The following is a 13,559-nucleotide window of genomic DNA, read 5'->3' as shown; positions in this document are numbered from 1 at the left end:
TCATAATACATCTTAACATGTAATTATGATTAGTATCTTAATATTAGAAGTTCCCAAGAATATATGTAGTACTTTTAAAGTAGTTAAAATATGAGCATAGGCTAATTGATGAAATTACTTTAGAATTCTATTAATGAATACACTGTACCCTAAGTGTAACATTATCATTTATGGCATTTGAAGGATATTGTTAGTTATGAAAAGCCATTTAGAAGTAAGGTAGAAATAGCACGCTTAACATATAGAGATCAAAAAGAAAACCCACTTTTCTTTCAGTTTTAATAATACTGTAACCCTTTCCCCCTTGTTTGTAACTTCTTTGGAATTTTATTATCTTCCTATTGTGAAGGGAAATAAAAGCTAAATATCCACAAGAGATGGAGAATCTACTCATTAGATCTCATCTACACTGTAACAAAACTTCTATACCAACACCTTTTAAAATGAAAAGAAAATTTTCCCTTGATTCATGAGATTTGCTTTCAGATTAGCAAATATGATCTGAAGTATATTATTCTATATGCTGTTTTTTCTGACAGTTATATTCTCACACTAATTTTGCATGGATGGATTTTTGCTTGCTGCTTGTGGGTAATGCATGGTATAGACTTATAAAAGGAAGAGCAACTCCTCACACAGTCAAGATCTGGCATGTTGTTATTTTCTGAATAAAGAATTTTTCTAGGGCTTCCCTGGTGGCGCAGTGGTTGAGAATCCGTCTGCCAATGCAGGGGACACGGGTTCGAGTCCTGGTCTGGGAAGATCCCACATGCCGCGGAGCAACTAGGCCCGTGAGCCACAATTACTGAGCCTGCGCGTCTGAGCCTGCGCGTCTGGAGCCTGTGCTCCGCAACAGGAGAGGCCGGCGATAGTGAGAGGCCCGCGCACCGCGATGAAGAGTGGGCCCCGCTTGCCACAACTAGAGAAAGCCCTCGCACAGAAACGAAGACCCAACACAGCCATAAATAAATAAATAAATAAATAAATAATTTTTAAAAAAAAAAAAGGAAAAGGAGAGGCAATATATCACCGGAGAGACTTATTTAAATTACCTCTAAAAAAAAAAAAAACAGAATTTTTCTATAAAAGTAACTGCTTTAACATTTGGAAAACCTACTAGAAATATACTTGGGTATTGAAGTAATTGCACGTGCTGATGGAATGCTGTTGCTTTGGCCGATGCATTGAATGCTTTCTATGTCTCAGATTTGAAAGATAGAGTGGGAAATTTTTCGTATTACAAAATGCTATTTTGTTTGTCTTTTTCGGCTTAGGGAGGTGTGAATACCAGTGTCAGACATGGTGGCATTTATGTGAAAGCTGTTATTCCCAAGGGAGCAGCGGAGTCCGATGGCAGAATTCACAAAGGTAGAGTGTTTGTGTGTACGGGAATTACATATAGGATTATCACTTCAACAAATAAAGAAGAAATTGGAAAGTTGATACAGACGTTCAAATTATTCATAATATGAAATAAGAACATATCAATTATTGTAAGACTACGGCATTAAAAAGCTCCTTGATATAATTCCAAAAAAAAATTTTTTTTTTGGAGTATAATTGCTTTACAATGTTGTGTTAGTTTCTGCTGTAGAACAAAGTGAATCAGCTACATGTATACATATATCCCCTCCCTCTTGAGCCTCGCTCCCACCACCAACCCCCACCCCCACCCGTATCCCACCCCTCTAGGTCGTCACAGAGCACCGAGCTGAGCTCCCTGTGCTATACGGAGCTATAGCAGCAGCTTCGCACTAGCCATCTGTTTTACACATGGTAGTGTATATATGTCAGTGCTACTCTCTCAATTCGTCCCACCCTCCCCTCCCCGCGCTGTGTCCACAAGTCCGTTCTCTACGTCTGTGTCTCTTTTCCTGCCCTGCAAATAGGTTCATCAGTACCATTTTTCTAGATTCCATATATATGTGTTAATATATGATATTTGTTTTTCTCTTTCTGACTTACTTCACTCTGTATGACAGACTGACTCTAGGTTCATCCAAATCACTACAAATGACCCAGTTTCATTCCTTTTTATGGCTGAGTAATATTCCATGGATATATGTACCACGTCTTCTTTATCCATTCATCCGTCGATGGACATTTAGCTTGCTTCCATGTCCTGGCTATTGTAAATAGTGCTGCAGTGAAAATTGGGGTACATGTATCTTTTTGAATTATGTTTTTCTCAGGGTATATGCCCAGTAGTGGGATTGCTGGGTCATATAGTAGTTCTATTTTTAGTTTTTGTTTTTTGTTGGGTTTTTTTTTTTAACATCTTTATAGGAGTATAATTGCTTTACAGTAGTGTGTTAGTTTTTGCTGTATAACAAAGTGAATCAGCTATACGTATACATATATCCCCATATCCCCTTCCTCTTGCATCTCCCTCCCACTCTCCCTATCCCACCCCTCTAGATGGTCACAAAGCACCGAGCTGATCTCCCTGTGCTATGCAGCTGCTTCCCACTAGCTATCTGTTTTACATTTGGTAGTGTATATGTGGCCATGCTGCTCTCTCACTTCATCCCAGCTTGCCCTTCCCCCTCCCCGTGTCCTCAAGTCCATTCTCTATGTCTGCGTCTTTATTCCTGTCCTGCCCCTAGGTTCTTCAGAACCTTTTTTTTTTTTTTTTAGATTCCATATATAGGTCCATCACCTCACTACTAATAACTCAATTTTGTTTCTTTTTATAGCTGAGTAATATTCCACTGTATATATGTGCCACATCTTCTTTACCCATTCATCTGTTGATGGACACTTAGGTTGCTTCCATGTCCTGGCTATTGTAAATAGAGCTGCAGTGAACATTGTGGTACATGACTTTTTGCATTATGGTTTTCTCAGGGTATATGCCCAGTAGTGGGATTGCTGGGTCATATGGTAGTTCTATTTTTGTTTTTTAAGGAATCTCCTTACTGTTCTCCAAAGCAGCTCTACCAATGACATTCCCACCAACAGTGCAATAGGGTTCCCTTTTCTCCACACCCTCTCCAGCATTTATTGCTTGTAGATTTTTTGTTGATGGCTATTCTGACCATTGTAAGGTGATACCTCATTGTGGTTTTGATTTTCATTTCTCTAATAATTAATGATGTTGAGCATCTTTTCATGTGTTTGTTGGCAATCTGTGTGTCTTCTTTGGAGAAATGTCTGTTTAGGTCTTCTGCCCATTTTTGGATTGGGTTGTTTGTTTTTTTGATGTTGAGCTGCATGAGCTGCTTGTATATTTTGGAGATTAATCCTTTGTCAGTTGCTTTGTTTGAAAATATTTTCTCCCATTCTGAGGGTTGTCTTTTGGTCTTGTTTATGGTTTCCTCTGCTGTGCAAAAGCTTTTAAGTTTAATTAGGTCCCATTTATTTATTTTTGTTTTTAATTTCATTACTCTAGGAGGTGGGCCAAAAACTCTTATTTTAAGCTTATTCTCTCGTATCAGAAAATATCTCGACAGTGTTTTAGTTCATGTTTTGTATTGATACTTTCTAAGAAGCAAATTGCCAGAGATTGCGAAACGGATAGTGCCCTTGTAAAAACACTGACATCTGCATTTCTAATAAGAACTAACTAGGTTAGTTCCCTCCAGTCTCTCTACATTTGTAGTTCAGTTTATCTTTTTCCCCTAATTTAAACTGATTTTATAATATATACAATATCCTGTTCTAAAATGATTAGCCATAGAATTGAGAAAGGAATTAAGAACGTGTTAAAGAAACTCTGTGACACAGTTTTGTCCAGAATTTGTCTGTCTTTCCTCAAGCAAATTAGTACAAAACGAGACCATAAGGTATTAAAGAACATGTAGAATCTTTATTTTATGATTGCTTCTTTCAACATTACTGCCTAATTTGTAGGTGATCGTGTCCTAGCTGTCAATGGAGTTAGTCTGGAAGGAGCTACTCATAAGCAAGCTGTGGAGACACTGAGAAATACAGGACAGGTAATAGATCATTATACCAACCTTTTCTAGATACCATAGAACATAATAATGTGTGAATAATACTAATTTCACTGAGATCTCCAAATTTATTAGTCAAGAAACAAAGCCTGATTCGTGTAAACATGCTTGTATTTTTCCTTCCAAACTGGGAAGCAAGTATTATGATGAGGATTTTTATTTAGGAAGCTGGCTTTCTCTATCACATTTAGCCCTTATATTACCAGAGATCTGACAGGAGGAAGGAGGAAGATTGCATTAAAATTTTTTTCATAAACAGCTACAAATATCTAGTGATTTTCACTTCTAGTTATTTCAGCCCAGAGGCGAAATTCACATTGGTCTAATACATTTTGAGTCAGGGAGTTTACCAAATTATTTATAAAGGTCTTTATATTATTAGGTTAGTGGTGATTTTATTTTAATACCTGAATTTTCTATAAGATGTTTATATTATTTTTATAATAGAATTTTTTTCTTTCTAATAGTTTATCTTTTTATACAGTTTTCAAAACCTTGATTTTGAAATTTTCAGTCCCTTGCTTTTTCCCTCTATTTTTCCCTCTATCTATTTTTCTCTCCCTCTACTTGTATTTTGGTAGACCAGGTAGTTACTTTAAATGATTTTATACCATCAACTATACAAAGTCCTGAAAACTTACCTACTTTCTTATAAAACTTTCTTCTTAGTTAATGAAGTACTGTTCTATTTGTCCAGGTGGTTCATCTGTTGTTAGAAAAGGGACAGTCTCCAGCATCCAAAGAACATGTCCCTGTAACCCCACAGTGTACCCTCTCAGATCCAGATGCCCAAGGTCAAGCCCCAGAAAAAATGATGAAGAAAATGACTCACGTCAAAGACTACAGCTTTGTTACTGAAGGTCAGACCTTGGGAGACTGTCACCTCACATTAAACTTATTCCTGGATTATTTAAAATTTGATTTTTACATGTTGGATCACAATTCATACCTGGGTCTCTTTATTTATTCTTGTCAAGTGTAAATAATAATCTGATGCAGCACTATACTATATTAAAAAAAAAAAAAAAGACATGTTTGTAGCTGTTGAAGTCTGAAAGGCTTTGGATAATGAAATCATGCACAAAACAAATTATGGTCATTTAATAGTGCCTTAAATAGTTGTAAAATTCAAAATAAAATTTGTATAGGAAAAAGATAAATATAAATAATTGTGAGAATGGTTTCAAACCCATGTGAAACCTTGACTCTTAAACATTTTTTATATTTCTGTTTAATTGTATGGACTTATGAAGCTAAGCCTGGGCAGAAATTCACTAACAGTTCCCAGATACTGGTTTTTCTTACAAACTTTGCTAGCCTTTGGACATACCACTAATTGGAAGTAAAATAAGGAAATTAAGACTGATGTGGCAGTGAGTTTTTCATAAGGCTAAATGTGTTCATAATACGGAAGTGCCCTCTGAGTCCATCTATCTTCCTTTTGAGGTTATAAACGTCCTTTATAAATGGTGGTGGTGGTATATAGTCATTGTTTTGTCTTTATTTTAAATTTTTCTTTGATTATACAAATGTTAGCAACTCTGAATTAGTCTCCAAAATAAAAAGAAAATATTAGCCCAACCTATATTATTTTTCCTGATTATGAAAATAAAATTAGTGTATCCACTTAATCTCACTGCCTTATGTTCTTTATTTCTTCCATTACTCTTTCTCTAAATATGTTTTTCATGCTTTCCGGGTTATTGTTCTTTTAATTTCTTTTGTTGATGAGAATCTTATCACAACGCTTTGCAGTTTACTGGATTAAATTGTACCTCACCTAAATATTAGAAGGTCACCTCACTTGCCCTTAACCCTTCTCTATCATTTGTTTTGCTCTTCTTACCATCTCTTTCCCACTGTATACCTGAATTTCTCTTATTCTTCTCCTTTCTTGTTTTTTTCCCTCTTTTTCTCTGTCATTGTACAGTTCTATAAAACATACGGAATTAAAACATAATTTCATTTTCAGAACCCACTTTTCCGTTCAAACAGCATATTAGTTCATGCAGCTTAAGTTTTCTTAATAATAGAGAGTGTGAAATAGGATTTAAATATAGAATAAGCATACAATAATTGCATATAAAGCTGTAAATATGGTGGAAATGGGCTTTTTAAAATGTATCTAAAAGTATATATGTTTATATGTTCATATGTATACACAGCCTGTTAAGAATATTTACTTTCTTTATATTTTTTTTTCTCCAGAGAATACATTTGAGGTGAAATTGTTTAAAAATAGCTCAGGCCTAGGGTTCAGTTTTTCTCGAGAAGATAATCTTATACCCGAGCAAATGAACGTCAGCATAGTAAGGGTTAAAAAGCTCTTTCCGGGACAGCCAGCAGCAGAAAGTGGACAAATTGATGTGGGAGATGTTATCTTGAAAGTGAATGGAGCCTCTTTGAAAGGACTGTCTCAGCAGGTAAGCCCCCAGCATGTGGAGTGCAGCATTTTTGATGAGTTGGATTGGCTTTTCAGAATGATTTCATAATGCTGGTTTAACTGTATCTTCATTTCTCACTCATGGTACCCACAGGAAGTCATATCCGCTCTCAGGGGAACATCTCCAGAAGTATCCTTGCTTCTCTGTAGACCACCACCTGGTGTGCTACCAGAAATCGACCCTGCTCCTTTGGTGAGACTTAGGAAAAGTAATTTCTGTATTTACAGAGTATCAATTGAATGATTAATTCAGTTGTAGTGGTTTCATCATAGTTTGATCTCCTGGGTTTCATCCTAGTTACTTCTTTAGCTAGGAGTATTATCTTGTGTGGGTCACATAATCTCTTGAGTGTAATCTATGTTTGTAATATAAAGTAATTTAGTTCACTTTCTCTTCTCTCCCTTCCAATTCGAAGATTCTAGGATTCTAGGATTTTAGGAATTTATTTTCCAAACATAAATAGAAAAAAACAAAACAATGGTTACAAAAACCTTTTGTCCATTTCTTCATTGAACCAAATTTGGAAATGTAATCCTCATTCTGAGCTAGTTTAGATGAAAATGAGAATTATTTAAGATTTTTTGCCTTAAATTTTAATATTAGAAATCACATAGTAGGCAATATATTTGTCCATTTCCTTTCTTATGTTAAGGAATAGCTAAAGGATCCAAAATCTATTTTGATGGTTATTTATACATTGCATACTGATAGGTGGGAATCCATACATAGATGAATAATAATCTAATTGAAAGACAGCCTCTGGCCTGTCTACTTAAAATAGTGTTCCGTTACCAGTGAACATGATCCCTGTGTATGAAAGGCAGGAGTGTCTGGCCCCAGAAACTTTAACCCTTATATCCGGGAGAAGGAGGGAGTATTATAAGGACATTAACGGGAAAGTAACATTTCTGTAAGGTGCATTATAAATAGCATTTTAAGAGACTACATTGATTTTGGGAACCAGATAGGAAGAACTGAGTGGAAATTTCTTGAGTATGTAAATTGATACAATCTTTCTGGAAAGCAATCTGGAAATATTTAACAAGGCCTTTAAAAACATCTTACGTGCTGAACATAGAAAATTCTATTTCTGTTACAGGAAATTACAAGGAAATAATGAGAAACTCAGGTGAAAATCTACATACAAAGAAGTTCTAGATTTCTATTTATAGTGAAAAGCTAGAAACAACTCTGTATCCAATAAAAGAATTCTGAAATAAATTAAAGCTATAGCCATCTGTAAGATTATTATACGGTTTATGCAGTTGTTTTCAAAGCATATTTAAGGATCTCAGAAGATATTCATGGTAGAAACCTAAATTTTGAAAGCAGGATGCAAAGTATGATATTAATATATACTGTAACTCTAATTATGAATGAAAGTATAAGTTGTACAATATTAACAGTTGTTACTTTTATATATGATTTTTTCTCTAATGAGCATAAATTACTTTTGTTATCAAAAAAACGAATTGAATATTTTAATAGGAAGTGCTTATGTTTAACAAGTTCATTTTCAACCAAATGAAAATATAAGTTATCACACTCTGATCTCTTTAAATGTGTCCATTACAGACCCCACTGCACTCTCCAGCACAAGTACCTCCAAACAACAGTAAAGACCCTCTTCAGACAGCATGTGTGGAGCAAGGCACCAGCTCAGATGAAAATGAAATGTCTGACAAAAGCAAGAAACCACGCACGTCCCCATCCAGGAGAGACAGTTATAGTGACAGTAGTGGGAGTGGAGAAGATGACTTAGTGAAAGCTCCAGCAAAGATACCAAATATGAGCTGGAGTTCAGCTTTGCATCAGACTCTAAGCAACATGGTGTCACAGGCACAAAGTCAACACGACGCACTCAGGAGTCAAGAAAATACCATTTGTACCATGTTTTACTATCCTCAGAAAACACCTAATAAACCAGAACTTGAGGACAGGTATTGTCAATATTATGTGTAGCCCTCAAAGCAGCTGGTTGGTGTTAGAAACGAGAGCAACCACCTCCATTTCTCTAAGAATGAAATGTGTCTATCTGTGAACTTCACAATCGTGAGGCAGAAGGTGACTCTATTGGATATCTAGCTATTGTGTCTCACAGTTTTAGTTAGCACACTCTCTACCCATTTGACCTGAGCCTTGCTGCTCTTTTGAGCATATTTACTAGTAATTAAGAAAGTTTTTTGTATTTCACCATCATTCATATTACTTATCAGAAGGAGAACAGACCTATTTTGATAATGATGGGATAGAAGAGTAAGGAGTAGACATATAAAGGGAAGTGGTAGGGAGGAAGTGGGTAGAGAGTTTGCAAAAGGTAGGACATAAAAGAGTACTGAAGAGGGGGACAGAAGAAATGAGTGAAAGCATAGAGGAATACAAACGGAAAGACTACATCTATACCTATGAGTTATTCAGACATTTTATGGTTTAGCTACAACTTTGGGTATATTCAGGTCCAACTATCTATATGTTCAAGGTTTTTTTTGTTTTTTTCCTATTGTGTCATCCAAAATAACTACAAGAATAAGACTTACTCTTTTCTTATTTCTTCCTTTTTCTTATGTTGAAACACACATTAGGCTTCTGATAACATTAGCTTCAGCCTTGAATTAACAACTAGGAGTCAAAAGTATACTTACTTAACTTTTCTTACTGATTTATGCAGCTTAAAGAGGTGGACAGAGAATAAGAATCAGTAATGTTAGCACAGAACAGACGTGAAATAAATTCATAGTCCAGAATCAGACAAAAAGTAGCTTAGGATCTCAATAAAAAGCAAACATAAATATTTGTTGAGCATTTTCTGTTTGTGGCACATACTTACTACATTGACATTGCAATGTGTTTGAAAATAGTCTTACTTTGTCTCTGTAGTAATCCTTCCCCTCGACCACCCGATGTAACTCCTGGGCAGAGTTGTCAATCTCAGTCAGAATCTGCTTCCACTAATTCAATGGATAAATATCATATATGTCACACTTCTGAGCCAACTAGACAGGAAAGCTTGACGTCTTTGAAAAATGACTTGGAAAACCACCTTGAAGACTTTGAACTGGTGAGTTATTTCCTTTGTATGAAGAAAATTCCATATTTTCTCAAGTAAAATGTAGTCCTCCACAGTTTCCCTTTAGGGAAAAGGCTATCTTTTAGATTAGCCTCATATCTATGTCCAGTAAATAGATAACATATCTGGCTGGTATGTTTCTCTGCTGAGAATTAGGGAAAAAGGCAAAAAGACCTGGGTACAAATCCTGACTCTACCACTGACTTGCTGCAATTTGGCAGGTGCCTATGGACAAATTACTTAATCCTTCTGAGTCTTAGTAGTTTTAGCTCTCAAATGAGACTAGTAACCTCATAGTATTGTGGTGAGGATTAAATGAAATAACATATGTAGAGCACCTAGCACAGTACCTGTTATTTTCCAAATTCTGATGAGTTACCTGTTTACTTTTTAATCAAGTTTGAATGTAGTTTTATTCTCCTCCACACTGTTTTATGGGTGCCTAAATGGAATCCTTTTCTTTACTAATAACCCTAGAACTTCTAAAGCTACAAATTCAGTTTGGAAGCCAAATTTCCAAGAATAATATCTTTAACACTGATTTGAAATCACCCTTTTTTTTTTTTTATTACCTAAGTAAATCACCTTTTTTTTTTTATTACCTAAGTAATAAATATTTATTATAGGAAAATTAGAAAACAAAGATTAAAACCACCTATAATCCCACCACTCAAAAACCATAAACATTTTGGAGTTAATCTTTCCAGATACTTCATTTTCCTATAATTGCGTGTGTGTGTGTGTGTAGCATCTACGTCTTCAATTTCATTCTCAGCAACAGAGTGAAAATAATCTTTGAACGATTTCCTTAGAAGTCTGTCATCATGCCTGTAAGCTGTAAGCAAACCTTGTGTCTCAATTGAAATCTTAAAAAAAAAAAAAATTATACAACTAAATACATCAAGTTGTGATATTTAGTCACCCAGACTTCATGTTTTTAACCCCCCCAGAAAACTTTCTTTTGTTGCTCTTGGCATGGGTGTTTGTCCCTGTTTGTTCTGAAAATACAAGAATTGAAGCATGAGTAAGTTCTGTCTCAGCTATCTCTAGACAAGCACATAATGTTGAATTTAAACTCAACTCTTCCATGGGCAGGGAGGCATTTTCTAGAATTGGACAAACCTGGCTTCTTCACTTGGGCAAGTTAAGTAACCTTTTAAGGTTTAGTGTCCTCCTGTGTTAATCAATGGAAATAATATTTGTCTTTCTCTTTGCCTTTATAGCAAAATAGACAACCTAAAAGAATCACTGTTTTCTTCCCTTAGGAGATAGAACTCCACATTACCCTAATTAAGTCGGAAAAAGGAAGCCTGGGTTTTACAGTAACCAAAGGCAATCAGAGTATTGGTTGTTATGTTCATGATGTCATTCAGGATCCAGCCAAAAGTGACGGAAGGCTAAGACCTGGGGACCGGCTCATAAAGGTGAGACATTTAAGCAGACTCTATTTGTGCAAATGTGGCCAAAGAGCAAGCCAGGGCTGAAGAAGGAAAAGCAAGAAGGTTGAGTTAATATAATACTCTATTTCTCTGCTTGGTTTATATTTTCCTTCTCCACCTCTTAAAAGTAAAGGCCTTTATATAGTAATAATTTGGAAAATGCTTAATCTCAGTTAAGGCATTAAACAGGCTATCTTGGGTCTCAGGGAGAGAAAGTTTCTTAAATTGCTATAAGAATAAATTTTCTGTATTAGCAAAGTAATGACATTTGTTAGGTATTTTACATTGTTATTTCATTTATAATTACTTGGTGGGGATTACCAATAAACTAGAGACCACTCTTTATTGTGAATCTCCTACTGGCTAAAATAAATTATATAAAAAGTTAGGGAAATTACTGTATTCTGTTGGCAACTTCTGTGTTCCAGTAATTGTAATCCTACTTTGCCCCATTCTCATTTTTATAGGTTAATGATACAGATGTTACAAAAATGACTCACACAGATGCAGTGAATCTACTCCGAGCTGCGCCCAAGACAGTCAGATTAGTTCTTGGCCGAGTTCTAGAATTACCCAGGATGCTAGTGCTGCCTCATTTGCTACCTGACATTACATTTACATGCAACAAAGAGGAGCTGGGTAATGCAAATTCACGCTTTGTGCAGTGTGATTTTTCTTGCCTAGATTAAAAGTAAGTACTGTTAAGACTAAGGAAACAAATATTTTTCTGTTCCCTGAAGGTTTTTCCTTATCTGGAGGTCACGACAGCCTTCATCAAGTGGTATATGTTAGTGATATCAATCCGAGGTCAGTTGCAGCCACTGAGGGTAATCTCCAGCTCTTAGACATCATCCACTATGTGAACGGAGTCAGCACACAAGGAATGACTTTGGAAGAAGCTAAGAGAGCATTAGACATGTCACTTCCTTCAGTGGTGCTGAAAGCAACAAGGTACTCTGCAATTATTCACAGATTTTGTTTGTGTGTGCACATGCATTTCAGGCCATTAAAAGATACTAGGTTTTCTTAAAGATATTCCTGAATTAGTAATTCACAGACTAAGTGAATGGGGGTTAGTAATTTATGTGTTTCCTTCATAGTAGTCAAATGTCTGTGTCAGTTTTCATGCCTCACACCTGCATCCCACACTATCCAGAGCAATCCTCAAACAGGTCTCACCAATCATCGTAGTAAAGCAAAGGCTGTGTGCTGATTGCCTTAGACCTAAATTAAGACCAGCCCTGATGAGGAAAAGGGATAAGAATATATTGACTCTCCCAGGCCAGTCCTGGCCGATTCCCAGAGCTGGGACATGGTCAGTCCTACCTGAACCTCATGTCTACAACCAATGGGAAATAGACTATCACATTCACTATACCTCATGACAATTTCACGTTATAAAAAATGCTAATAGCAACTTTTCTTTCACTTAATAATGGAAATAAATTGAAAAAAAATATGTATTAGTTTCTTTTTTTTTAATGTTTTTATTTATTTATTTGGCTGCGTCAGGTCTTCATTGCGGCACGTGGGATCTTTTTGTTGCGGCTCTCGTTGAGGTGCTCATTGCGGTGCATGGGCTCTTTGTTGCGGTGCGCAGGCTTCTCTAGTTGTGGCATGCGGGTTTTCTCTTCTCTAGTTGTGGTGCAGGCTCCAGGGTGCGTGGGCTCTGTAGTTTGCAGCAGGTGGGCTCTCTAGTTGAGGTGTGCGAGCTCGGTAGTTGTGGCACAGGGGCTTAGTTGCTCCGCGGCATGTGGGATCTTAGTTCCCCAACCAGTGATTGAACCCATGTCACCTGCACTGGAAGGTGGATTCTTTACCACTGGACCACCAGGGAAGTCCCTATGTATTAGTTTCTGACTACTGTTAAATTACTACAAATTCTTTGTGCTAAAATCAAGGTGTTGGCAGGCTCCCTTCCATAGGCTCCAGGAGAAAATACATTTCCTTGCTTTTCCAACTTTTAGACATTGCCCATATTCCTTGGCTTATAGCCCTTTGCCATCTTTAAAGCCAGCAATCACAGCACTCTTTGCTTTGGTCGTCACATCTTTCTGACTCTGACATTCCTACCTCTCTGTTTAACTTATAAGGACCCCTGTGATTACACTGGGCCCAGCCAGATAATCCAGAATAATCTCCTCATCTCTAGATCCTTAATTTACTCACATCTGCAAAATTCCTTTTGCCATGCAAGGTAACATATTCAAAGGTTCTGGGGATTATAATGCAGACATCTTTGGGGGGCCATTACTCTGCCTGCCACATATACATGAACCCAGGCTTTCTAGATTACAGTCTTATGTTACATAAGAGAAAACTTCACATTTGTATCTGCGATACATGGTGAGTTTTATATAGTATGTCTTCCAAAATATAGAAACTGTTAATTAAATCATTTGATCATAAACCCATTTTTCCTTCTGAACCTTTAAGTTAGATTGTACACTTTTTCCCTTGAACATAACCCCTGACGGGTTTTCCTCAATATTTGTAAAAATTAGATTGGCATACAGTTATTTTCATAGGTGTACCTGAATGTTAATTAGTGGAGGAGGAAAGTGTTCAAACAACCTGGAAAATGTCTTTATGAAAACATTTCTGCTAACCATAGATCTAGATGAATTTTTTGCCTCCAAATCACTAGAGCAGC

The 13,559-nt window shown here is 36.3% G+C and overlaps 1 protein-coding gene across 12 annotated transcripts in view; it reads left to right on the top strand.

Moving 5' to 3' along the window:
- PTPN13 (protein tyrosine phosphatase non-receptor type 13) overlaps positions 1 to 13,559 on the top strand; it is a 228,129-nt gene that overhangs the window by 172,411 nt on the left and 42,159 nt on the right. For all 12 annotated transcript variants that reach the window (XM_068542688.1, XM_068542686.1, XM_068542695.1 and 9 more), the window contains 10 exons: positions 1,275 to 1,368; positions 3,853 to 3,938; positions 4,654 to 4,816; positions 6,165 to 6,379; positions 6,494 to 6,592; positions 7,976 to 8,340; positions 9,278 to 9,458; positions 10,733 to 10,891; positions 11,374 to 11,545; positions 11,647 to 11,857. In XM_068542688.1, coding sequence (XP_068398789.1) covers positions 1,275 to 1,368; positions 3,853 to 3,938; positions 4,654 to 4,816; positions 6,165 to 6,379; positions 6,494 to 6,592; positions 7,976 to 8,340; positions 9,278 to 9,458; positions 10,733 to 10,891; positions 11,374 to 11,545; positions 11,647 to 11,857 — 1,745 coding nt within the window. The remainder of the gene's footprint in view (positions 1 to 1,274; positions 1,369 to 3,852; positions 3,939 to 4,653; positions 4,817 to 6,164; positions 6,380 to 6,493; positions 6,593 to 7,975; positions 8,341 to 9,277; positions 9,459 to 10,732; positions 10,892 to 11,373; positions 11,546 to 11,646; positions 11,858 to 13,559) is intronic.

Source organism: Eschrichtius robustus, chromosome 4 (genome assembly GCF_028021215.1).
Source record: "Eschrichtius robustus isolate mEscRob2 chromosome 4, mEscRob2.pri, whole genome shotgun sequence".
NCBI classification, from domain to species: domain Eukaryota; kingdom Metazoa; phylum Chordata; class Mammalia; order Artiodactyla; family Eschrichtiidae; genus Eschrichtius; species Eschrichtius robustus.
Note: the sequence above shows the minus strand (reverse complement) of the source record. Positions and strands in the feature narration are given on the sequence as shown.